At 33.5% G+C, this 25,438-nt stretch overlaps 3 protein-coding genes and 1 pseudogene across 3 annotated transcripts; all 4 read right to left on the bottom strand.

Annotated features, from left to right (window-relative positions):
* Window positions 1-30: 30 nt before the first annotated feature.
* Window positions 31-603, bottom strand: LOC115950336. Its single transcript, XM_031067546.1, has one exon. It carries the CDS (start codon window positions 601-603, stop codon window positions 31-33), a length of 573 nt encoding a protein of 190 aa, XP_030923406.1.
* A 10,269-nt stretch (window positions 604-10,872) lies between these two features.
* LOC115950736 (protein root UVB sensitive 4) lies at window positions 10,873-16,512 on the bottom strand. The gene is made up of 10 exons (XM_031067971.1): window positions 15,850-16,512; window positions 15,182-15,328; window positions 14,772-14,918; window positions 13,634-13,696; window positions 13,472-13,548; window positions 12,851-12,956; window positions 12,028-12,130; window positions 11,759-11,910; window positions 11,552-11,617; window positions 10,873-11,318 (listed from the first exon to the last, which is right to left on the bottom strand). Exons 1-10 carry the CDS (start codon window positions 16,351-16,353, stop codon window positions 11,079-11,081), a joined length of 1,605 nt encoding a protein of 534 aa, XP_030923831.1. The 5' UTR covers window positions 16,354-16,512; the 3' UTR covers window positions 10,873-11,078.
* A 1,143-nt stretch (window positions 16,513-17,655) lies between these two features.
* Window positions 17,656-20,091, bottom strand: LOC115993958 (cytochrome P450 CYP82D47-like). Its single transcript, XM_031117958.1, has 2 exons — window positions 19,013-20,091; window positions 17,656-18,614 (listed from the first exon to the last, which is right to left on the bottom strand). Exons 1-2 carry the CDS (start codon window positions 19,964-19,966, stop codon window positions 17,988-17,990), a joined length of 1,581 nt encoding a protein of 526 aa, XP_030973818.1. The 5' UTR covers window positions 19,967-20,091; the 3' UTR covers window positions 17,656-17,987.
* A 959-nt stretch (window positions 20,092-21,050) lies between these two features.
* LOC115950335 lies at window positions 21,051-24,909 on the bottom strand (annotated as a pseudogene).
* Window positions 24,910-25,438: the final 529 nt, after the last annotated feature.

Here is a 25,438-nt window from a genome sequence, read left to right as displayed (position 1 = left end):
TTTAGCCTTGCCCTTTCCTTGTGTTAGGTCTTACTCCACCCTCTTATACTTATCTATGCGATCCATAAGTTGGCGCATGTTCAAGGTGGACTTCATCGTCAATGACTTCCTTAACTCGTGCTTGGCAGGTAGCCCAACTTTGAAGGTCCTCATGGCCATATCCTCAAAATTTCCATAGATCTCATTATGTGTTTCCCAGTATCTGTCTGAGTTAGTTTTGAGGGTTTCCCCTTTCCTCATTGCCATAGACAGCAAAGAATCTACAGGTTTGGGGATCCTATTGCATGTTATGAATCTAGCCACAAAAGCTCTCGTTAGCTCCTCAAAAGATCCCACTAATCCTTCTTCTAAGGCGTCAAACCAATGTATAGCCATAGGTCCAAGACTGGAGGGGAACACTTTCCACATTAGAGCCTCATTGTTGGTATGAACTACCATCTTATGATTAAAGTGGCTGACGTGCTCCATGGGATTAGTCCTCCTACTGTAAATGGCAAACGTCAGCTGAGAAAATTGATGAGGAAGCTTGGCCTTGTTAATCCTTCTGACGAAGGGTGATTTAGAAATCTGCTGTAGGGCTTTACTCATTGCATCATTCCCCATGCCATGGTGGGAAGGCCTTTTCTCTCGGTCATGACTGCTCTTCTCCCACTTGTCCTTGTGCAAAGAAGTTGAATAAGACTCACTAGATGGAGTTCTAGACCTGTGCCGATACGAACGGTCCCTGCTTCCTTTAGAACCATCACTTGGTGGGGAAGAGGGGCTTCTTCTTTCACGTTCCCTGTGCCTTAGCTTGCTGTGCAAGCGATCTATTTCCTACTGCATCTTCTGCGTCTCTTGATCATGCAAGGCATGACTCCTAGTATTTGAATGACTCTGCTCAACATGCTCAGTGTGGTAAGACTCCACCACGACACTTGGGATATGTTGCCTATCTCTCTTTTGCTCCAAGTTAACAAACTGGTTCTCCCTTAGGAAGCCAACTGATTCCTTCCTATCTTGGTCTATGTTAGCCATAAGTACTCAGGACGGATCCACCACACCTTGTTGTTTCCACAAACGGCGCCAATTGTAAGGACCAAAAAGATCTTGCAGCCTAAGTCCATTTAGAACAGTGAGTTGTATAGTTCAACCTTGGCCCAAATCAATAAAATTTGTAAGAGGGAAACGAAAAACAAGAAGGGGCTCTGCCCTTGGATGAAGATAGAGAAGAAAATGTTTATTTTATAGAATAGAAGAGCATATATCCCTCCACAAGCTTGCCCAAGGAGGTTAAGATTGTACAAAAAGTTATACTGTTCACTCTCCTCTCTTTATGTTCTTCTTGTCTCTGTTTAGTTCTTCTATTTTTAGACACTTGTGTTTTAGATCAATTTTTCTATAAACCCCCATTTTCTTATATACTTCTCATTTCTTTATATCTCAACCACCCATCCCTACCTAACTAGCTTCCTCTCATGACCCTTGTCTTTTTCTACATCTGAAGAAGACGGTAGAATGAGCTTGCTTAGCTATGACTTGCACTGTTTAAGTCACTTCCTCATCAATGCAACTGCTAAAACTATTGCCCACCATTTAATGTGGAGGCGACAAGCTACTCCAAGCTAGAAACTTCCCCTATGACTATTGACTCTCTCTCTCTCTCTCTCTCTCTCTCTCTCTCTCTCTTGGAAGCCCTTAGAGTACTTTGACTCATCTCCTCCTTTCCTCGGGCATCTATCTTCCTCGAGCCTGTGGACTGTGACATTCCCACAGTCATACTGCAACTCTTCAGATCCATTCTCAGTCCTCGGGCACCCACATTAATTATTTATATGAATTTATTATAAAATTTGATAATTAGGATAATTATTACTATGTATTTATTATAATTGTATATGTATGTTGAACTATCTATTACTCCATTTTTTTTTTCAAAAAATAAAGTCAAATTGTATACATATATCCAAAATGCACACACAACCACAATAAATTTGTACATGTAAGCCAATAAATCATTGATAAGTGTATTTTTTCTTGAAAATTATACATTACAATTTACAACTCATAATTGGGTATTTATTAAATATTAACGTGTGCCTTTAGGGCACTTGTTAACAATATTTGGGTCTGATTAATAGGTGCCCTTAGGGCATCTGTTAATGAGAAATATTTAAAAAAAAATTTGAAATCACTTTTATACGAAATATACAAAGATGTCAAAAAAATTAGTTACTTTTTTTTTTTCTCATAAAAAGTTTTTAAACCAATGCTCTTGGGTCATCTGTTAACTTTTACCTCAAGGTAATTAATAAGCATTTATTATTAATTATTAATAAGAATTTATTATTTATTATCAATAGAAATTTATTATTAATAAAAAATTATTATTATTATTATTGGTATTATTATTATTTATGTATATAAAATATGAAATTTGATAATTATGATAGCTATTAATAAGTATTTATTATGATTGTCTTTTATATAGAACTATTTATTCTACCATTTAAACAAGGAAAAAGTTAACAAAGGTCCAAAGGGCATTGATTTATAAATTATTTTTAGAAAAATTTTATGAGAAAAAAAAAACTGATTTTTTGGACAGCATTATTTTCCATGAATGTGGTATTAAAATTTTCCTAAAATGATCCATTAACAAATACTCTAAGAGCATCCATTAATTTTTTTTTTTTTTTGGAAGAGAGCATCCATTAATTGGATCCTTTAAAGAAATATAATGTGACAATATTCTAATTGAGAATTTAAATATAGAATAAATAATCTAAACTCACTTAAAAAAAAAACAATATATATTAGAATATCTATAACATTTGATTGAACTCATAATATTTTTCCTAGAACATTTTTCATAACGTTTTCACAATAAATTTTAAGTGATAGGTTGTTACTAGTGGGCAAAAAAAAAAAAAAAAAAAAAAAAAAATTCAAATTAGAACTAGTAACAACTTAACATCTAAGATTTGTTGTGAAAGTGTTCTGAAAATATTGGGGATGTAACACTTCTCTATTTTCCCCTCATAAATATAAATTACATGTCATACCCTCCATCAAATCTTTATTGATTTAAATTTCTATTCCATATTTAAACCCTCCTTCAAAATCTTATTAAATTATATGTTAACCAAATAGTAGAATACCTAGTTTCATATACAAATACAATCATAATAAATATCTATAATGTTTCTTAGATGATGATGATGATGATGATGATAATAATAATAATAATAATAATAATAATAATAATAATAATAATAAATATCTATATTAATTACCATAATTATTGCATTACATATTTAAACAAAAAATAAAAAAGAGAAAAAAAAATCATATTTTGTTCAACTTTCCTATGCATTGTCATTACACGAGTTATCAACTAATTGGAGTGTAAAATTGTAATAAGGACTTAAAAAATTATATGGCAAAATATTATGAAGTCAACCAAAAGTCAAATGTAAGGATTCTATTGAATTGACCCTTGTGTTGTAGTTGAATTCGAGGATAGTTAGGACCTCCTTAGAGAGAGAAAGAGCTATGCATTGTCATTACACGAGTTATCAACTAATTGAAGTGTAAAATTGTAATAAGTTCTTAAAAAATTTATAAGGCAAAATATTATGAAGTCAACCAAAAGTCAAATGTAAGGATTCTATTGAATTGACCCTTGTGTTGTAGTTGAATTCGAGGATAGTTAGGACCTCCTCAGAGAGAGAGAGAGAGAGAGAGAGAGAGAGAGAGAGAGAGAGAGAGAGAGAGAGAGAGAGAGAGAGAGAGAGAGAGAGAGAGAGAGAGAGAGAGAGAGAGAGAGAGAGAGAGAGAGAGAGTATTCTTTTCTTATTATCCTTTACAACAATACCTCCCGACCTTTATACAATCTGCAACTAATGGCTTTAAAACTAACTAGCACAACTGTATAACTAACTCTTGCACAGCTGGCCAACCCTACTAACTACTCTTTTTTTTTTTTTTTTTTTTGAGACAACAAACATACATACACACACAAGGGAGAGGGAAAGAGGTTCTAAACAAAACACACACAACTCCACTAAAAAACCATGGTAACTTTTAAGGGAGGGTGGGCAAGTTATATTACACACAACACACTCTCTTAAGTAATGTGGGACAATTACTTTTTTTTTTTTTTTTTTCTACTACAACTCCACTCAAAAGTCATGGTAACTTTTAAGGGAGGGTGGGGCAAGTTCTACTACACACAACACACTTTCTTAAGTAATGTGGGACAATTACCCCCCTTTTTTTTTTTTTAAGAAACAAACACACACACACACACACTCATACAAGAGAGAGGGAAAGGGGTTCTAACATAAAAACATACTACAATTCCACTCAAAAGCCATGGTAACTTTTAAGGAAAAGTGTGGCAAGTTATACTACACACAATACACTCTTTTAAACAATGTGGGACAATTATCCTTTTTTTTTTTTTTTGAGAAACAAACACACACGCACAATATAGTACAAATGTGAAGCTATTGCAATCAGCAATACAACAATGCAGTCAATGCCTCAAGCAATACACAATGCAGTTTGTTAACAACAATCCTAACATCAAACGTCTTTTTATTTATTTTTATTTTTAAGAGTTTCAACTAAAAGTCAAATGTTTTTCTTCGATTTTAAATAGATTATATATATATATATATATATATATATATAAAAGATTAATGGTTCTTAACTGTCATGATACTCTTTTTTTATGAAATAATTGTGATGATACTTACTTTGCTGGTATCACAAATTTATTTTTTGAGATAAGTCAAGGTTGTAACCGTTCTCCATCCATTGCTAAGATGGTTATTATTTTTATTTTTATTTTTCACATTGCGAATATGGTGTTGTGATAGAGCATTAAATTAAAATTGATTAAAGTTAGAGAATGTAATTTGTGATTTAACTGGGGAAAAAATTGTGTAAGTTTAATTTGACGGGATTGGATAGGACCTTAGGAGAAGAGAAAAGTGGATGTAGACAACGTAAAAGAGAGGGGTACAAAGTAGCCAAACACTAAATCGAGAGAAAAATGGAGAGGAATGCGTAAGTGTCTAGAATCTGAGAAATTTATGTGGATTCAAAATTAAGGATTTGGGTGGGTGTTTTAAAAAATCGGATTGGGTAAATAATAAGGAAGTGGAATTAATAAAGAAAATGAAATACATGATGAGGAATTTAAGTGTAAAAGGGAGTGGTGCTTACTATAAATGTTGATAACTTGTAAAAGAGGGTTTTATCATATGCATGTGGATTTCTTGTTGTAATCAACTTATCATGTCGCTGAGGAAATTTTGTTTTGGATTCATTGACGGGTTTAGACTTTAGGTTCATTTTAATATGCATGCCAAATAGGAACGCTCTTTTTTTTTTTTTTTTTAGAATATACGCTACTCTTAATCTTTGTTTTGGTATCATGACAGGTAAGAACGACTTTTACACTTTTATTTATTTTTCTTTCCATTCTAATTTGTTTGTCCTGTTTGAAAACTCAAAAATTTTAAAGGAACATAATTTATTGTCTTGTTTGCCTTATAAAAATGAAAATGTTTACAAAACTACCCTTAAATAAATTTGTCTTTTTTTTTTTTTTTAAAGAGTTATTCCTAATGAGACAACTAAAAAAATGCCCCAATTAGTAGGGATGACAATTTTTCCCCGCCCTGCAAAGGTAGTGGGGCGGGGATGGGGCAAGATTTTAGTCTTGCATCACGGGGTGGGGCTGAGATGGGTTTAAACTTTTTAGACCCACCTTGTCCCGTCCCGCCCTGCCTTGCGTTGCTAAGGGTTATAATTGTAAATTTTTTATACCCTAAAACTCTACTATTTAAACAAATATATCAAAATTGGCTTATTTTATTCTACCCAATGTGGTTCTCTGCCTTTATTTTGTTATGTGTTATACTATGAGATTTTTTTTTTTTAAATTTTTTTTAATGATTGTCTTGTTATACACTTAGATATATTATTCAATTTTTTCTAAAAATTGATTTGATTTGATGGGATAAATTTAGTTGTAATTTCAAATATATTTTTATTAATGAATTCGGTTTCATTAAAAAAATTGTATTAATTGTAGGGAAAATTAACAAAAAGTAGAGTTTTACAAGATGGGGCGGGGCTTCGAGGGGCCCCAAGGGGCGAGAATGGGGTGAGAAAGTTTTCCCTGTCATATAGGGCGGGGACGAAACCCCATCCTTCGACCTCCTTCGACCCCGCCCCGCCCCGCCCCATTGCTATCCCTACCAATTAGATTGATTTTTTAAAATATTTGTTAGTTTTCTTTTCAAATAGTTTTGAAAATAAAGTAGGGGTATAATAGGACCATTAGTAAATTAATGACTTTTATTTTTAGAAACTTGACAATATTTTGGAACATCTCAAAATAGAATAGAGGAGAAACAAACTGGGACGGAGTGAGTATTTTTTAGAACAATATAAAATGTTGGTTCTTAAAATTTATGGCCATAAACAAGCCAAGTTAGGCCAAGTATTATGATTTCAGGCTTATTCATTAATTCCTTTAATTTGTGTTCGAGCTTATTATCAAACAAAATTATATATTCAAGTTTGGTTTATTTTCTTGTTGAATAAATTTGAGCTTATTTATGAGTTACTTGATTAACTTAATCTTTTCCATTACATAGTAAAAGCACGATAAAAAAGTTTTAACTCTTCTTCTTCTTCTTCTTTTTTGAGAGAAATACCCCTTCTTAAATCTATGAATTTTTCAAGATTGCTATTGGTAGAATCCAAGTTTAGTTGTATCTTGGAAATGATTTGCCTACAATCCAATTTATTTAAGTGTGGGTAAATATCGTCTTAAAGATAGCAATTCATTATTGTCTGTAAACCTAGTACAATTTCATTTCTTTTTAATTTTTTTTTTTTTTTAAATTCCCAACACTCTGCATAGATGGGGGGCTGGTTTTGTGTACAAAGTCCTTCAAAAGATGAAGTACAAATCCATTGTCCTAAAAATTGAGCAGAGCAATTTGCACTATAATTAATGAACCCAACTAAAGTTGCGTTTAGAGAAGGATCTAATCTAATCATAGAGCGTGTGGAGTAAATTACTAAATTTGCCAACTTGGCCTTATATTATATATATATATATATATATATATATTTATTTATTTATTTATTTTTTGGAGAAGAACTTGGCCATAAATAAAGAATGGTAGAGCCAAGTGGCAAGAGCAATTCCCACCCCCTCCTTATCACCTCCAAAAATACATGAATAATAGTAGTGTATTATATTAAAAAGTCTCTTTTACTCACAAATACAAATGAAAACCTATCCTAGAGCAAACCATACTTTTTATTCTTCAATTTGAACACAATGTGGTTATATCAAACTTTTATTTATTTATTTTTAACTGAAATATTTATTAAAAACATTTGGGACAAGAATAATATGCCATTACATATAGGTTGGGACATGAGAATAATCCGCGACAAATCATAGTCACTAGCAAGGGTAGCGACACACACAAGTGTCATTTGGATTTCTGTCGGTGTAGCAAAATCCAGTAGTATTAACCCCATATTCCGATTTACAGTTTGTATCACAAATTTTAGTATTACAACTTTTGATCAATATCCTGTCGCATTCCCCTTTTGCTTGTGCTGTCATAATCAAGTCACTGCCTGCATTGAAAGAAAAAATTACATGTACGACTAAGAATTTGTATAAATCGATCTCAAAGGATGAGATTTTTTGTTTAACATTTTAAAATCAAACCAAAACTTCTAATTTTACTTTACATAAAATTAACTTCATAGTTCATACTAACTAACTAATAAGACTAAAATGGTTTAGATTTTTTCTTTTCTTAGCTTGACTTTATTTGTTTTGTAGGGAAAGTTAGATACTCTGGGAGCACGGTGACATGGTATTCCTGTACATGGTAGGCTTTATAATAAATTTAATTTGTAGGACCCACCATGAATGTGAGAAGAAGGAGCACCACATCACCGTACTATGAAAGTACTTATATATATATATATATATATATATATACAAGATAGAAATTCCATTTTAGTCTAATCTAAGTGTATATGTGTGTAAAACTCTCTCTTTTAGAGACTTGAATCTCAGCCCTTGCCCTCCACACTCCACAAGCACTTATATTTGTGCAGTGATCATCGCATCAAGGGTGGGGTGGTATACAAGTACTTAAGAATTACTCGTTTTGTAAATCTCAATACAGAATGCAATGTTAAAAGTTAAGACAATTGAGTACTCACCTAAACAACTTATTCTATTTGAAAATTAACAAATGATGAAGTTTTGAAATATTCACCTGCATTGATCAAGAGGACAACTAAAAATATAGCAGAAATTGAGAAGTTCCTCATGATTTAATTCTTTTGATCCTAGAGAAGAGAGAAAAAATATATGTATATATTTATATATATTTTTTGAGAAGCGTTAGAGAAGCAAATAAGGTGGCGGGAGATTATGCCTTGATAATTTTTAATTATTTATAAGTGTTAGGGTATATTAATTTATTTTATTTCTTCAACTAAATATCATATTAGATACAGTTTTCATTGCTTTACACGCTACAAAATTAATATCAAATTATTGTTCTTAATGTCGTGATACTTAATTGTTGGTTATACAAATTTATTTATTGTCATGCTAGATACATACATTTATTTCAGTACACATTTAAACTCCTAAGTGCTTTTTAAAAAAAAAAAAATTTATTAGTAAATATTTTCAATAATAAATATGTAAAACACTACAAATTTAATATCAGATTAACCAGTAGCCCGTGCAATATACTGGCAAGTTTAACATTTTATAATTTTCTCTTACTTATATTTTTTTGTTTAAATATGAAATTTAATAATTATGAGAATTATTAATATATATTTATTATAATTATTATTTTATAACGAATTATATTATAGCATTAGACATTTATTATGAATTTCATTGTATATAAAATCATATATTTTACTATTAAATACAATATAATTATTAGTAAATATTTTTGCCAATAAATATGTAAAGGCACATTTATCAATTGCACGGGTATATGGTGCATGGTAATTTGTAAAATTTTAAACTCAATTTAATTAATTGTGGTATATCTTTGTGTTAGAATCTCTTTACATTTCCCTTGTGCGTGTATACTGTATATGTGCGTTTGTTTCTCAAAAAAAAAAAAAAAAATGAACGAGAGTATATTCTTGGCTGAATATTTATTAATTAATTTGCTTAAAAGTATGAACGGTGGAAGTTCCACGTCGTTATATTCTAGGAGTAGTTAATAATTTCCATCATAGAATAATTATTCTGTACTCGCAAATTATAGAAACGTAATTTTTCCTCATCTTATATGAATGATGGGTCTTATTAATTTAATTTGTGTCAAAACCTACCATTCATATGAGATTATGAGAGGAGGGAATGCCATGTCACTATATGTTAAGAATATTAAATTATTACTAAAATGTGATTATGTTTTAGTAATTAATTCTCCCATCATTCCTTTTACAGGAATTGTTTAAAACTTTAATTTGAGAACGATGTTGTTTTGTGCTTCTTTGTAGTGTCTAAAATGGTGTCGTTTTGATTACTACATTTGTGTTTTTTTTTTTTTTTTTACACAATCATAACCAAAATGATGTCATTTTGTACTTCTTTATGAGTAGCAAGAAACAAGTATTTTCAACTCATCATTTCTTCAATTTAATATTTTTGGGTTCAAATCTTCTAACCAACATTTTGGGACCACCTTCAAAGGATTCTTCTATGTGATTAAAGAGAGTACACATATCCAAGAGACTCACGGGCCCAAAGAACCAAAGACATTCATTTCATATATATATATAGAGAGAGAGAGAGAGAGAGAGAGAGAGCGAGAGAGAGAATTTCATCAAACTTGTTTATTGTAAAATAAAATATTGTCAATTTGTCATTTACTATCAATTTTCTTCTAAAATGTATATGGACATAAGAATATTAGTCATGGGTCTTTAATTTGTTCTCTTTTTTTTCTTTTTTTCTTTTTCAATAAAAAAATTGTAGTTCTCCACCAAAAACTTAAATGACAATAAACTTATTAGGAATACATAGTGTAAAGATCCAAGTGTCCCACATCGTTTAAGTTCAAGCTTAATCATGTATATTTAATCTGTTGGGCATCCTCCCCTTACAAACCAATTTTAAAGGGTGAGTTCTACTTCTATCCATGAGTTTGTATCACAAAAGGAGATCCTCTGATCATAGAGGGTGTGTAAAACAGAAAGAAACCAATTTGAATTCGAGCTTTATAGACCACCAGGGGGTATGAACTTATTTTTTTAACTACAAGTCATATTAAAACTCAGATGTTATGATTTTATGTAACAGTTATAATACGACTATCAAGATACTTGTTTGTTTGTTGCACAAATTTTCTTCTTTAAAATAAGTGGTGGAATTGTTTCAAGGTTGTAAATTGTGACTAATCGCCTTCAATAATAAATGATAACATTTTCACAGCTATTCTTCTCCAATGATAAGAATAAGATGATGCTGTCCAAAAATGTAATGCATACGGGCCAACCCTGCATTATAACTTATGCATTGCATTCTTGGACAGCATCATCTTATTCTTATCATTGGAGGAGAATAGCTGTGAAAATGTAATCATTTATTATTGAAGGAGAATAGCTGCTTGACTTTTTGAACACATTGCAACAATGAAAAGTGTCGTATGACTTTGTATCTGTGACGAAAAAAAATGCTTCAAAAAGCGAGTGGTAGATGGGTACATCAAGTGGTATGCAAAAAACAAATTACAAAAAAAATAAAAATAAAAATCCCTAGACTTCGTTCAACGTATATTTTATCTAAGAAACTAATGGTTAGCAAATACAAGAGTCAAAATTTCCTTATTATTTGCTCGTTTACAAATGACTACAACAGATGATAGCTGCTTATATAAACAGAATGTTACAGATGGCTTAGACACAAATTGTCAGCTTTAAGTTAAGATTCATTCATCCCCAAAACTCTCCAATGGTATAAAGGAGTAGCCACTAATCTTGAAGAAAGAAATATAAAACCTTTAATCATCTACAAAACTGTATCGAGCCTGCTCCTCTGTGCTTAACAAAATGTTCTTAGCAGCCCAACCGAGTCCCAACATTTGTTCACACAACAGAGACAAATCCCTTTGGGCACATCTCTTGCTATCCTCAATCACCTTATACCATTCATTGAGAACAGAATCCAATGCATCACCAACTCTGAGAATGCTCTCCCACCAACTCCTCCTCACAAGGAGGGCCTTGCGGATATAGCATGCCTAAGCAAGTACATGATAGGGAAATTAGCCACAGACAAGGTTTCCATTTATCTACCAATAGCAAACAAATTCATGAAATGGTAATGGTGTGTGTTTTACACTATCAAATACCAAAGCCCTTAACAAGGAGAAGGTATCTCCTGCACCCATGTCACATAGGGTGCATGAGACGGGTGCATATGAAAATTTTATGTTAACAAAGGGTTTTCAAAAAAAAAAAAAAAAATGGTTACCTGTAACAAACCCATGATAATATCTGCAGTACTGGCCCCTTCCCGTAGACAGAGAAGTATACCTTGCTAGAATTTCATAAATAGAATTTCATAAAAAAAAAAAAAAAAAAAAAAAAAAATTGAAATTGTGAGAAGGTCATCTCTATAGGTAAGATTCCATGGTTAACTATGTGACAGCCCAGGTCATAAGTTCCCTAAAATATTCACCTGCTTAGTTCTTTTCACTCCTTTATGGAAGATCTCCATGCATATAAAGTAATAATCCTCACCACTAGAATATTGCATTGCCATCATTGACAACTTGGGTATCTGATCCTTCGGATTTAAGCACCCTATTCTGATAGGCCAGTTTTTTTTGCCTGATTCAAACCTCAATAATCAGGTATAAGCTTCGCAAATGAAGTGCACTAAATTATATAGCAGCATATATCAAAGTATTATACACAGCTATGTGAAACACGGTGGCGAGACCTCACCTTTATTCCACAAAAAATCAACTCCTTCCTCTTTACTCACTTCTGCAGGTGAAGGCACATATCCTGACTCGATCCAAATATTTAGTATGATCTCAAGTCTATCCTGAACATAAAAGCAAGGCAAAAGTCAGATCTTGAGCTTCATACTTCTATGAAGAAAAAAGGTATTAATGGTGCACGTGTAATTTTGTGAAAGCAAAATTGACCATGGAAGGATCATAAGCTTCTTTGTGTTCTTTTTCCTACTACTTGAGCCTATGTTTCTGAGTGCATATTATGATCTTTTAACAAGAACCAAAGCATATGGTTGCCTGGTTGGTTAAACGCTATTAATGAGAACCGCAATTCACTATTCTTAACTTTGGGGCCTGGTCCCCGGAGACTTCTAGGTTCATCATGCTATTAGCCTATTGCTCTAGGTTTTTACTGAGGGCCCTTGTAAGCAAAATCTAATTGAACCCAGGAGTAGTGACTGAAGAAACCTTTCAACCCAAAATCAAGGATGTAGCAAATGCAGTTGAACTATGCAAAACGGAAAAGCCAATGAAAAAGCAAAGCCATTTGAATTTTAAATGTCTTTATTTAATGCAGATAAAATTTTAAAAAAATATATACTAATAAGATTCTAGTTGTCTAAGACTGGCCCACTGAGCAAAAATTGGGATAAATAATGGGTTTGGGTCATGCATATAGCACAAATGAAGGATAGAGTCCTGTGTTCCTCCAAAGTTACAAAAAAGCCCAAAACCATTAATGAAAGCAACCAGTCAGTTCAAGCCCTAAACAGACCCTAAACTTATAAAACTCAGTTAAACTAACCCACCTTTGTTAGTGTCTGCAAATGGACGTGCTTAAGCCCCTGATGTATTCCGAAAAGGTCGACTGCTGAGAAAATGGGGTATATGACGAAAGGTAAACTTGCTTGCAAGCTTCAATGATAATGAGAAGTTAGGAAACCATGGGAGCACAACTTTTTATAATGAATACAGAATACATGTAATGCACAGGTCCAAATAACAGGTAACTTTGTTTCTCCTAAAAAGCAAAAACAGGTAATTTTTTAAATTAACTTTACTCAAATTTAAGATAGCCATTTTTACTAATAAGATTTTATATTCAAAGTATGGGTGAGAACCTTTGGTGACAAACTAATGGAAGTAGATATAATCTTATCTGTACCTACCGATAACATACCAATGGGGCAGGAGGTTATAATAGATTTTAGCAGAAGTAATAGCAGATAGTTACACCTGTCTGTTGATTTCAATATTATTTGAATTTTTGGGCTAGAGATTCTAAAATCAGTATATTGAGAATAAGATTTTCAATTTAATCAATAAAGTCAGTTCACAATAACAAACGGGAAGAAAGGTCGTGCAACTTTTATTTAGTAAACTAACCATATTAGATAATCAGAATGGGGTTATGGGAGTGGAGGAAAAACCTTTGATTGTTCTTCAACAAAATATTCAGAATTGCGGCAAGCAAAAGGCCGAGGTTATCAAAGCACACTGTTTGAATCTGAATCCCATTCCAAAAGTTATTATATAATTCCATATTATCAAAGCATGTACAGAACAACATGGTAGGAAAATTTATAATAGACCTGTGCCTTTGCAGAAACTTCACCAAGGTTATCTGCTATAGCAAAGCTTTGGCGAATAGCTGTCTGCTTAAAAAGAGTCACAACGTTAAAACTACACATAATATGGTGAAATATCCAGTAACAGAAAAAGTTCTTTTCAAGGCACAGTCCTATCTGAATCAGTTGTGAATTGGGTAAATAAGGTAGGTTGAATCAAACCAACAGCTGAAGAATAAAATTAAAAAGAAATAAAGAATTACAAATAACTGTTAGTTTTACAAAACTTATCAGAAAAGACCCATCCAAAGTTTGTCTTAAATCAAGTGGTGAATATGCCATACTGTTCAGGTTTACATGCGATTTAAGATGTGGCACAGTAAAACTTGAAAACATCTTTGACAGTGAAGATGGCAGTAATCAGTGATGATAACTTTATAGAAAATCAATATTTAGGTTCCTAAAGATTTAACCAGTATTTTTCAACTTCTGCAGTTGAAAACAAATGATCAATACTGGAATAACCTTATTAGAACAATAAAATGCTTCAGAACTTTTTTTGATAGGTATAAAATGCTTCTGAACTTATACATGTTAAATGTATTAGGTAATTAAGATCTCTAAAAATGGCCTGAAAATTGAGTTATCTTCATAGCTAAATTTTGGTCCACTTCTTTAATATCGATATTGTTTTCAAGGCAATAATATTCTTTGCCCTTCCTTTATACTTGTTACATCAATTTTTTCCCTTTTCCCACTTGTGAGTCCTGACACTCATTTGCTTCATGTTTATATGAGAGATCAGGGCATCTAATGGTGCAATATTTTCCTTAAATATAGCATGGAATTTTTAGAAGTATCCATAAATTTTTTATGGTGACATATGTGACATGTCATCAAGCTTATAGCATTTAGACTATTCTGACTCTGTACTAGTGCCAAAGGGACAAAAAACAGTAGCAAATACAGAGAAATATCCTTGGACATCAAACAAGGCATTAAACCAAGAAAATTTTCGTAAAGAAAACGGGTTTAGATAAAAGTTTTGTGACAGTGTAACATCAACAGCATTCCATCAAGTAACACTGATAGAAATTATCAGAAAATAATTCAAATATATGAAATTTCTTATGAAAGAAAAGAGCTCAAGCTGAATACTTACATTAGTCGCTAAGTAGGATGCAAGGCTTATTTGTTTGGCAATGTTAGCAATAGATGCAAGAAGCAAGAAGTGTTGAGGAAACACAGGAGTCAGCAACTCCACTCCAATGCTCAAACTGAACATGACAGACGTTGAGAACCTAACTCTCTTCAAACAGGATACAAAAAATTATTGATTTTTCAAAGCTCTAGATTTTAAGTTCTAAAGAACATAATCAGTGATTTCTCATCTTGCAGTTCAAAAATAACCAGTCACAGCACTCCACATTACTGTACTTTCAGACTTTTGGTTTGTTCCAACGCCAAAATACAGTGCTGTTAACCGCAAGAATTGCCAATAAAGAGACTTAAATACATAAAACTAATTAAATAAAACGTGTTAATTGAATTCTAATGGAATGGAAGTCATACCTTCAAATTGGTATCAAACACAGATGCTAGGCCAGCAGTATAGATGCACCTACTTAGCCGTCCAAGTCCATCCTTCAAGACCCAGTTAAGGGCAGCCGCAGATGGTAGTGAACGAGAATACCCAATTCCTATAGCCCGTAACATTGCCTGATATCAGTACATTCCCAAAACAGTTAAAAATTATACTTACCAAGTCTTAATCTTAAGATTAACCCCTTTTGGGGGCTTTCCTCCTTAATAGGATATAAATGTTAGGGAGAAGGCACCGAGCAGTGTCTCATTAGATCATTATATTACATTCTACAGTGAGTATTCTCAAACTCACCAAACCTCTTAAACACAGCACGTGAATCGTCACAACCATAACTCTTCACTTGTTGCCTTTATCATTTAATTCAAAAGAATTATTACTCAATGTATATCATCAAATATCCACCCAAGCTTTTAAAGAAGTTCTAACAACTCTAAATGTAAACATATTCTAACATCACTGTAATACCATAATCACTAAAACGCCATACAAATCAATCACATTTGAACTCAGCACACTCTGTATACACAATTACCCCAAAAGACAACAATTTATCCACATAATTACCTTTAAATTTCAACGAAACTATTCAAAGCCAATTCTTTTTTTTAAAGAAAGTAGTGCAAAATTTTATTACCTGAGTGGAAAGAACCTGGAGCGCCGAGCTGAAAACCCGGTGCAAAAGCTTCCATTTTACATAGTCCATGTAATTCCCACTAACTTGTTTAGGAATAAAGAAATCCCTGATAGCCGAACCACAAAGTCTGAACATTTTTCGAAACCCATCATCGAAATTGAATGAAAACGATGACGCACCACCGTCCACACAAACCAATTGCAACCGACTCCCATCCCAGAAGTACCTACAAACTTTATCAGACCTTCGAATCACCACCGGGAGGCGACCCGGCGAGGCGGGTCTGGGTCTGGGTCTGGGTCCGGGTACAGGTGGTACGTGGTCGATGCCTTCCTCGGATTCGTAGCCGAGAGGGATGTTCAGGGAATTGGTGATAGTTAGGGTTTTGAAGCGGTTTTGGGGTTTATGTGGAATTGATTTCCTGGCTGTGAAATTGGGTTCCGGAGATTTCCATGGAAGTTGGAAATGGTGGGAACTGGGGGCAGTGTAGAAAGTGGATTGCATGAGAGAAAATCGAGAGCGTGAAATTAACAAAGGGCTTGGAATTTGGGGGAATAATCTTCCCGCCAAAATTCGGTGTTTTTCTTCGAATGATCAGGGTTTAGGGTTTAAGAGGTTATCTTATTATTTATGGTATACCTATAAAAAAAAAGTTTGGAAAATTCTTATATAGAAATAATGTTTACCTCGCTCATTTTTAAATTTAACGGGTAAACTCTGCCATAAATATAAGAGAAACACTTAAGAGTTACTAAAAAGATTTATTAGAAAATTAATTTCCATAAATAAATATTAAAAAAGAAGGTTAAATTGAGTGGTTGGAAGCTTCTATAAATTACTTTTATAATTATATTCTTAAATAATCTTTTTGGCTGTCTTATTTGGATTGCAAAGCATTTTTTTTTTTTTTTTTGGTTAACGATTGCAAAGCATTCATTTCAACCTTGTTGGTTCCAGACTTCAAGGTTTTTTTTTTTTTTTTTTTTTTTTTTTTTTTTTTTTTTCAAGAACCCTTTTCCACTCTCTTGTGTTTATGTTTGTTTCTATAAAAAAAAAAAAAAAGAATGGATATTTGTAATTTTTGTTTCTAAAAAAAAAAAGTGTTGTATATAAAATAACTTGTCTTACACTCTTTTAAAAGTTATCATAATTTTTGAGTGAAGTTTTTTGTGTGCTTTTGTATTAAAACTTTTTTTTTTCTCTCCCATGTTTGTGCGTTTGTTTTTCAAATAAAATAAAATAAAATGAAAATTGAATAAGAGAGTTATATTCGAATCTTCTTTATACAAAAAAGGTAATGGTTGATGTCTTTCCATAATGTTTAAATAACAATTAATATGAAGCTTACACTAGGAATCTCAAATCATATCATATTGGTATATAAATTAATAAAAGTAAAAAAAGTAAAAAGAGCATTCATTCCAACTTTATTCAATTTCATATTAAATTATTTAAACTCCTAAAGCCGACTTTATTTTTCTCAGAAAAAAAAAGAAGCCAACTTTATTTTAACTAGTAACAGACAAGAAGTTGCCTAGAGCTAAACGAGCAGCAGCAGCAGCAAATGCAGGTATGCAGCTGCAACAAGTGACACCATAACATATTGCTAGCATATGTTTAGTAAAGTTTTATACTTCTATTATTTGTTATGCACATGTTCAGCCCTTGATAATAGCTTGACTCAAAGATCATTGATATGCCTTGATTGTAGACTTAAGCAATGGCCATAATCAACTTTTTTGTGTATATATATCCCCAGATTGTACAAACATGACATTAAAAAAAAAAAATAGAGATTCCAAAAAAAAGAAAAAAACCCTTTGTTCTTGCCTCTCTTCTTTTATTTTTTACACAAATTAAAAAGAAAAAGGTAGGCTCACAAACTCCAAGCAGCTCAGACAAGCTGCAAGCTCTAACTCGTTACATATTCCATCTCTTAAAGAGGAATATTTCACTTTCTTGCCAGAAGTTTGGTGCATATTTATATATTCCACAAAGATCTCTACATCGTGGTTATGCTTTAGAGGATGAAACTTTCAACTGTGGCATAAAAAATGGATTTAGCAGACATGAAAAATTATTGGTGAAACACACATACACATGTAGGAACGACTGAATTCAGCTCAAGAAAGCTTGTTTTACTGATACAGTTCAGAATTAAGACGTGGAATAAGGAGAACTTCAAGTGGGGTCGCCTTCAAGTTTGTCAAGCCAGTGCTCTCAGTCATATCCACATCTTCATTTGATGGCTTAGCAATTTCAAAACAATGTAACAAGCTAGCAAGAGTCAAATGCACCACTTGAAGAGCTAGTGAGACCCCAGGGCAAGATCGCCTTCCTGAGCTAAATGGAATGAGTTCAAAATTCTGACCTCTCACATCGATATCCTTATGGCTAGTCAAAAACCTCTCAGGCTGGAACTTGTGAGGGTTTGGCCACACATGCTCGTCTCTCTGAATTTTCCAGGCATTCACCATTAATCGTGTATTGACTGGAATGTGATACCCAGCTGAGAGTGTGCAATCTTGCATTGCAGCACGAAGACTTATGATTGGACTAGGAGGGTATAGGCGTAGTGTTTCCTTGACAATGGCCTGGAGATAAACTAAATTTTTTATGTCAGATTCATCAAGGTGTCTATCCTTGCTAACATGGATGTCCAGCTCATCAAAGGCCTTTTGTAGCACATGGCTATTGTTGAGTAGTAAAGACAGGGTCCATGTGAGAGTGACCATGGTGGTGTCACTTCCTGCTAAAATTAGATTCTGCCAAAAGAAGAGATCATCAGTACACAAAAGAGCCACCTCTGCTGATTTCTTGTCAGTAAGTCATACAATATACATACATGAAGGGACAATTTATTTTGGGCGGTGTTTGTTTAGCACAGAGTGTGTGTAACACTGTGTTTTTATAACTTGAAAATGTGATTTTAAATCATGATTTCAGTTATAAATCAGTGTGTAAAACATAGTGTGTAAAGCAAGTTTTTGCTATGGAGCTTTGGAAATGATAATTTTGATGATACAAGAGATAGTGTTTTGAACACTTAAATAGTTGCAGAATTGCAGTACCAAAGAGCTAGTTTTTATTTTAGGAATCACATTAAAAGACATGATTGAGAAGGTACTAATAAGGTTTTGTTAAAGTCAGATGAAGAACTTACCAGGCAAGTAGCCTTGTTGATTGTGTCAGCGTCAAAACCTGAAATCTTGGCATCTTTCAGGGTGTTCAGCATCACATCCATAAAATCCTGCTCTTCTTTTCTCTTCTCATCTAACAACCTCTTCTGTTTATGCTCCTCTAGCCACCCTCCAATTAGAGCATCCAATTCTTTTGCAGTTTTCTTCATCCTTGACTCATATCCATTCATATCCAACCACCCAAGATATGGTATTGCATCTGACAACACAAACACCCCAAAAAGAGAAACAAATTCCCTCATCACTTTTTGATAGCGATGTGCCTCATCTTCATCAAAATCAGCATTAGCTCCAAAGTATCTCTTCCCTCCCACCATTCTTAATGCAATATTATGTGTCAACTCCCCAAACCATTGCTTCATATCCACAAGAACTCCACTTTCTGCACTACCTTTGCTAACCCATAGTTTGTACAATTCTTTGATCACAGTTTTAACCTCTGAAGTTAGTATATGCTTAAGCATATCAAGCCGATGATTTGACAAAAGCTCAATAGTTGCTATCTTGCGCATCTCACGCCAGTATGATCCATAAGGAGCAAAGCCAAACATAGCATAGTCATAGCCCAACAACTTCGAGGCAGCAATACTTGGCCTGGTTGAGAAAACCTTGTCATGGACAGTGAAACACTCTCTGGCCATTTCCCAGCTACTCAAGACCAAAACTCTATGTGAACCTAGCCTTATAGTAAAAACTGGTCCATACTTATCAGCCATGGCACCCAATGTTCTGTGGGTCAGTTGACGGCGACCTAGGAGGTGCATATGGCCAATAATTGGCCAAGAGCCACCCGCTTCAGGAGCAGTGCAGGTCTTTTTCTTATTAGTAGTTGGTCTCTTTAACTGATAAAAAAATATAGAGACTAAAATGGCAAAGAAGCTAGAGAAGAGAGTTAATAGGAATTGGGCAGTGTCCATTAGAGCTCCCAGAGGTAATGGCAGGACTGGTTTGGAGTGATCAAGTAAAAGTAGACATACTCTATGACTTGTTTATAATTCTTCTCATGGCTGTTATTTTCCTTGGAAGATAAGAATAGCTGACTTCTGAGAGCAGCCTCATATACAAATTCAAATAAGACAGACCGTCCATATATATATATATTGCACAAACCAATCTACTAAATATTTTTAAAGTTATCTATAAAGCTTAAGTGTGCTTGGCCAGCCTATTGCTTGACTACACCCAATATTTGTAATTGGCTTAGGTTCAACTTATCATAATCAGCATTACAGAAATTGCAGAGGCTTTTCCAAGGGTGTTTTTAGCTTCTAAAAAGTGAATTATATGTATCTAGTTTGGTAACGAAATGAATTTTAACTATGAGCAATTTCTATTATACATTGCTTGTTACACACAAAGTTGTTTGTAAATATTTTTTAAATTGAAATTGTGACTTCAAAAAACTATGGGTGGTGTATATTTCACACACCGAAATATAGTTTCAATTTTGAGAGAAACTCAAGTTAGAATTCCAAATTATAGTTTCAATTTTGCGCCATGTGTTCTAAATTATTTACTTGTAAAAAGTTTTATTTCTTAATTTTAGAATCAAATGTGAGATCACATCATAAATATTTATTCAAGTGAGTTATTAAGTATAAAAACCAAAGAGTTTAGAATAAATGAATCATAAAAAAAAAGTGCTTCACAATAATAATAAAAAAACGACAATTTACATTTTATACCTAATAATATCCTTACAAAATTTTTTAAAAAGTTAACAAAATATGAAAATGACTATCAATAGTATTTAAATTATACATATAGGAATTATATTATGTATCTTATTGTATATCTTTAAGTGTATCCATACATATGCATGAAATTACAAACTAATATACATCACCGTACACACAAAGGTAACACTACTAAATAAAATGGTAAAATAAGCTATCTCAATTCCAAGTAAGCATTTTTCATATTATCCAAGAATAAACCATTCAAATGACCAAACACTTATTGATATCATAATCAGGTTCACTCTCTCTCCCAAATTCCCAACTAATGGTTCTTGAAGAGCATGGGTAATGGAGGTTGGCTATGTTCTTGAAGAGTACAGGTAGGCTCCAATGGCAATGGAAGAGGTTGGCTCATTGAAGACACAACCCTCTCCTTTCCCCAATCGAAGTTGACAGAATAGGAGCAAATTGGACCGAATGGGACTGAAATGGACTTTTGAGAAGCAATCCAATGGTTAAGCAGCCTGTGCTTTTCATATTTTTAAAATTTTGTATATCTTTAAGTGTATCCATACATATGCATGAAATTACAAACTAATATACATCACCGTACACACAAAGGTAACACTACTAAATAAAATAGTAAAATAAGCTATCTCAATTCCAAGTAAGCATTTTTCATATTATCCAAGAATAAACCATTCAAATGACCAAACACTTATTGATATCATAATCAGGTTCACTCTCTCTCCCAAATTCCCAACTAATGGTTCTTGAAGAGCATGGGTAATGGAGGTTGGCTATGTTCTTGAAGAGTACAGGTAGGCTCCAATGGCAATGGAAGAGGTTGGCTCATTGAAGACACAACCCTCTCCTTTCCCCAATCGAAGTTGACAGAATAGGAGCAAATTGGACCGAATGGGACTGAAATGGACTTTTGAGAAGCAATCCAATGGTTAAGCAGCCTGTGCTTTTCATATTTTTAAAATTTTGCATCCCTCCTAACTTAAAACTACACTCAGCTTGCATAAAGCTCTCACACTCATTCGTTATAATTCTAAAGAAGATGGTGTTCAATTACATATATAATTGTGATTATGCGTGAGACTTTTCACATAAGAAGATTGAGTGGTAGGAACCAGCAAGACCCTTCTCGTCGTTGGCTCTTAAGTTTTATATGCAAGAAGAAAGAGTGAGTCTGGGACTAATGAGTGATGACAGAAACGAAGTAGAGAAGGGGAATTTTGCTTCTTGGCTGCATGGCACTAGGCTTGGCAGGGCGGCCATAAATCACACATACTACTCACCGTTTTGATTCTCTCATTAACTGTTCATCGCACTGTTAAGACGACTGACCGTTTTTATTGGGGAAGACCCATTTCGTAACGGGTCAGTCATTGGGTAGTAAAATGGGTCATGAGTTTGCGTACATGTTAAAATAGGTTTTAATTTTATTTTTCAATATTAAAAATGTTAGGGCACACTCAAAATAAGGACTAATTCCACTCTTTTTTTTAACTTTAAAAATCAACTAGTCTTTTTTTTTTTTTTTTTTAAGAAACCAGACCTCACGGCCCAAAAAGAATCAATAAAAGGAATTACAACTAGTCATTATCCTGTAGGTTGTACTGGATAGTTAAATAAAAATTATATATATATATATATATATATAACACTGGATAGTCATTATCTTGTGCGTCAAATGCACCAGTTGAAGAGCAAGTGAAATTCCAGGACATGATCGCCTGCTTGAGCCAAAAGGAATGAGCTCAAAGTTCTGACCCCTTACATCTATGTCCTTATGGCCAGTTAAAATTCTTTCAGGCTGGAACTTGTGAGGTTCAGACCATGCAGGGCCGGCTCGAGACTTTTTTTTTTAATTTTTTTTTAGAGATTTTCAACCTATAACGTCCACATTTCTGATGATAACTCTTTATTATCAGACTAAGATACCAATTAATTTTTGGTGTAGACGGGATTTGAACTCCAGATCTCTTATAAAATCCTGTTCTCTCTTTTCCTCCCCACCCAGCAAACTTTTCTGTTTAAGCTCCTCCAGCAACCTTCCATCATAGCATCCAATTTCTTTGCAGTTTTTTTCATTGCCTTTTCATTTCCATTAACATCCAACCACCCAAGAAATGGTACTGTATCAGTCAACACAAATACCTCTTAACAGATAAGAAAAATCCCTCATCACCTTCTCAAAGCTCTGTACCTCACCTTCCTCACAATCAGCACCAGCTCCATAGAATCGTTTTCCTGCTACCATCCTCAAAGTAACATTAAGCATCAAATCTCCAAACCATTGTTTCATGTCCACCAAAACTCCAGTTTCAGCACAACCTTTCCTAACCCAAGTTGAATAATTCTCTAAATGCAGTCTTAACCTCCAAGTACGTACGTGCTTGAGCATATCAAGCCGATGGTTTGATAGAAGCTCAATTGTAACTATCTTGCGCATCTCACGCCAGTATGGCCCATAAGGACCAAAACCAAACATAGCATTGTTGTATCCTAGTAGTCTTGAAGCAAGTGTGCTTGGTCTGGTGGAGAAAACTTTTTCATGGACAGTAAAACACTCTTTGGCAATTTCCCAATAACTCAAAACTAGAACTCTATGTGAACCAAGCTTTATACTAAAAATTGGTCCATACTTGTCAGCCATGGTACCAAGTGTTTTGAGGGATGCTACAGGTCTTTATCTTAGAGGTAGCTGGTCTCTTTATGTGATAAAGAAAGACACATAAGATTAGCAGGGCAAGGAGGCAAAAGATTAGTGTAGAGAAAAATTGGAGGATAGAATCCATCCAATCTGATACAGGTAGACTCACAAGAGGTTTTGTGTGATTAAGTAGTCTCAATTGGTGTAGAATCTTGGGAGTCTGGGAAAATAACAAAAAATATATATATAATGTGAGGAAAAGGAAGATGATATAGAAGTTTAGGACTGCTTCATGGCATGTTACATTATATGTTTCTTTTTAGTATTACCTGCTATAGTTTCCTTTGTACTGAAGTTCCAATCCTACTAATGTGAGTGTTTGGAAAGGTAATAGCTAATTAGAGATTTCACCTTTGAGTGACCAAGTTTTGGATGTATTTATAAGCTTGTAGATGCCTCTTTATATCTTGCAAGTGTCAATTCATGATATTAATACAACCTTTGAATGGTCACTTCCATATTAATATTGAACATTACAGTGCCCTTTTTTTCTTGTAATTTTATGGTATAAGGTTTCATTTTATTAAATTCAATGTAACCTTTCATTTCAAGTTCCAGCTACTATGTGTGTATGTGGGGGGGTTTTATATGCTGTTCTAAGTGGGTGCTTCAATTAAGTACAAACTATTGGATCTATAAGTTTGAAATTTTTTTTAAAGTTATGGATACCAGCACGTATGAATTCAAGCTGCATTCCTATATGGAGACAAGACCTTTATAGAATTTCTCTAGACACATGCTTGCTAGAAGACTTCAGCCTATCACCTCTCCTTTTTGTAACTATCTCAAATTCAGCTTACCACAGAAAAAGCACTATCACAACTGGGCCTTAAAACTGTTGAATTTGGAATTCGGCCTGAGTTAGGTTTACTAATTCACCCTAACACCTGTTTTATTTCTCTTAAATACTCATTAATATCTAAATTTTCTAATTCACTCTAACACCTGTTTTATTGCTCTTAAATACTAATATCTAAATTACAAATATGACTTCACAAGTGATGAAATTAACCAAAATAGACATTTAGTCTAAATTATGTATTCCAACACCTGCCCCCCAAGTTATTGCATTTACCTAAAAAAAAAAAAAAAAACTTCCCCCAAGTTAATGGGAAGACATTGCACATTGCCTAGCTTACTTCAAATAGTATGAAAAACTCCTTTAGTTAAGATGTTTGCTAATTTGTTCCCTATCTTCACAAATGAAGCACATATAATATAACTAAAGTAGAGGAAGATACCAGTAGAAACAGTAAAAAAAAAACCCCAGTATAACCAGTGCATAACAGTATTTGATCTGGTACCTCTGATGGTGTATCTGTACCTGCTCAGTAGCCAGTATGAAAAATACCAGCCGTACCTGTTGGTATGGTACAATATTGACCACTTTGCAAATAACACCACCATCCAGTTTCTCCTTGATGAAGAGTCTGTCAACCTCAACAGACCTTAACATGTTTAATCCTATCATGTCGTATAGAATTAAGAGCAATATCAGTAGTTGATTTGTTGTCATAATAAGATTGCAGAGGTCCTACTAGAATAATGGTGATTAAATCCATCATTTCCAAGCAACTGAAGCTTTTGATTTAAGTTTTAATTTATTATGGTATCAGACCAAGTGATCTTAAGTTAGAACCTTAATTATTAAGGGGAGCTTGGGCCCAAACATAAATAAACATGCTAGAATAATTAAATGATTAAATTTATCATTTCCTAACAACTTGTGCTTTTCAAATAAGGGGTAATATTATCAGGTTCCACAATATTAAAACCCAATTTTTTCAACAGCATCATCATCCAAAGAAGCTCACAATTACCATGAGCCATTGCTCAAAATTCGGCCTCTGCACTGGATTTGACTACAATTACTTGCTTCTTACTCCTCTAAGTGACTAAATTACCTCCAGCAAGAGGTAGATCTTCTATCATTAATGCAACAAGTTCAATACGCATTCAAAGAGGATTCCGGTGGTAAGTGAGCA

Source organism: Quercus lobata, chromosome 6 (genome assembly GCF_001633185.2).
Source record: "Quercus lobata isolate SW786 chromosome 6, ValleyOak3.0 Primary Assembly, whole genome shotgun sequence".
In the NCBI taxonomy this organism is placed as follows: Eukaryota; Viridiplantae; Streptophyta; class Magnoliopsida; order Fagales; family Fagaceae; genus Quercus; species Quercus lobata.
This window is presented reverse-complemented; position numbering and strand designations above follow the sequence as displayed.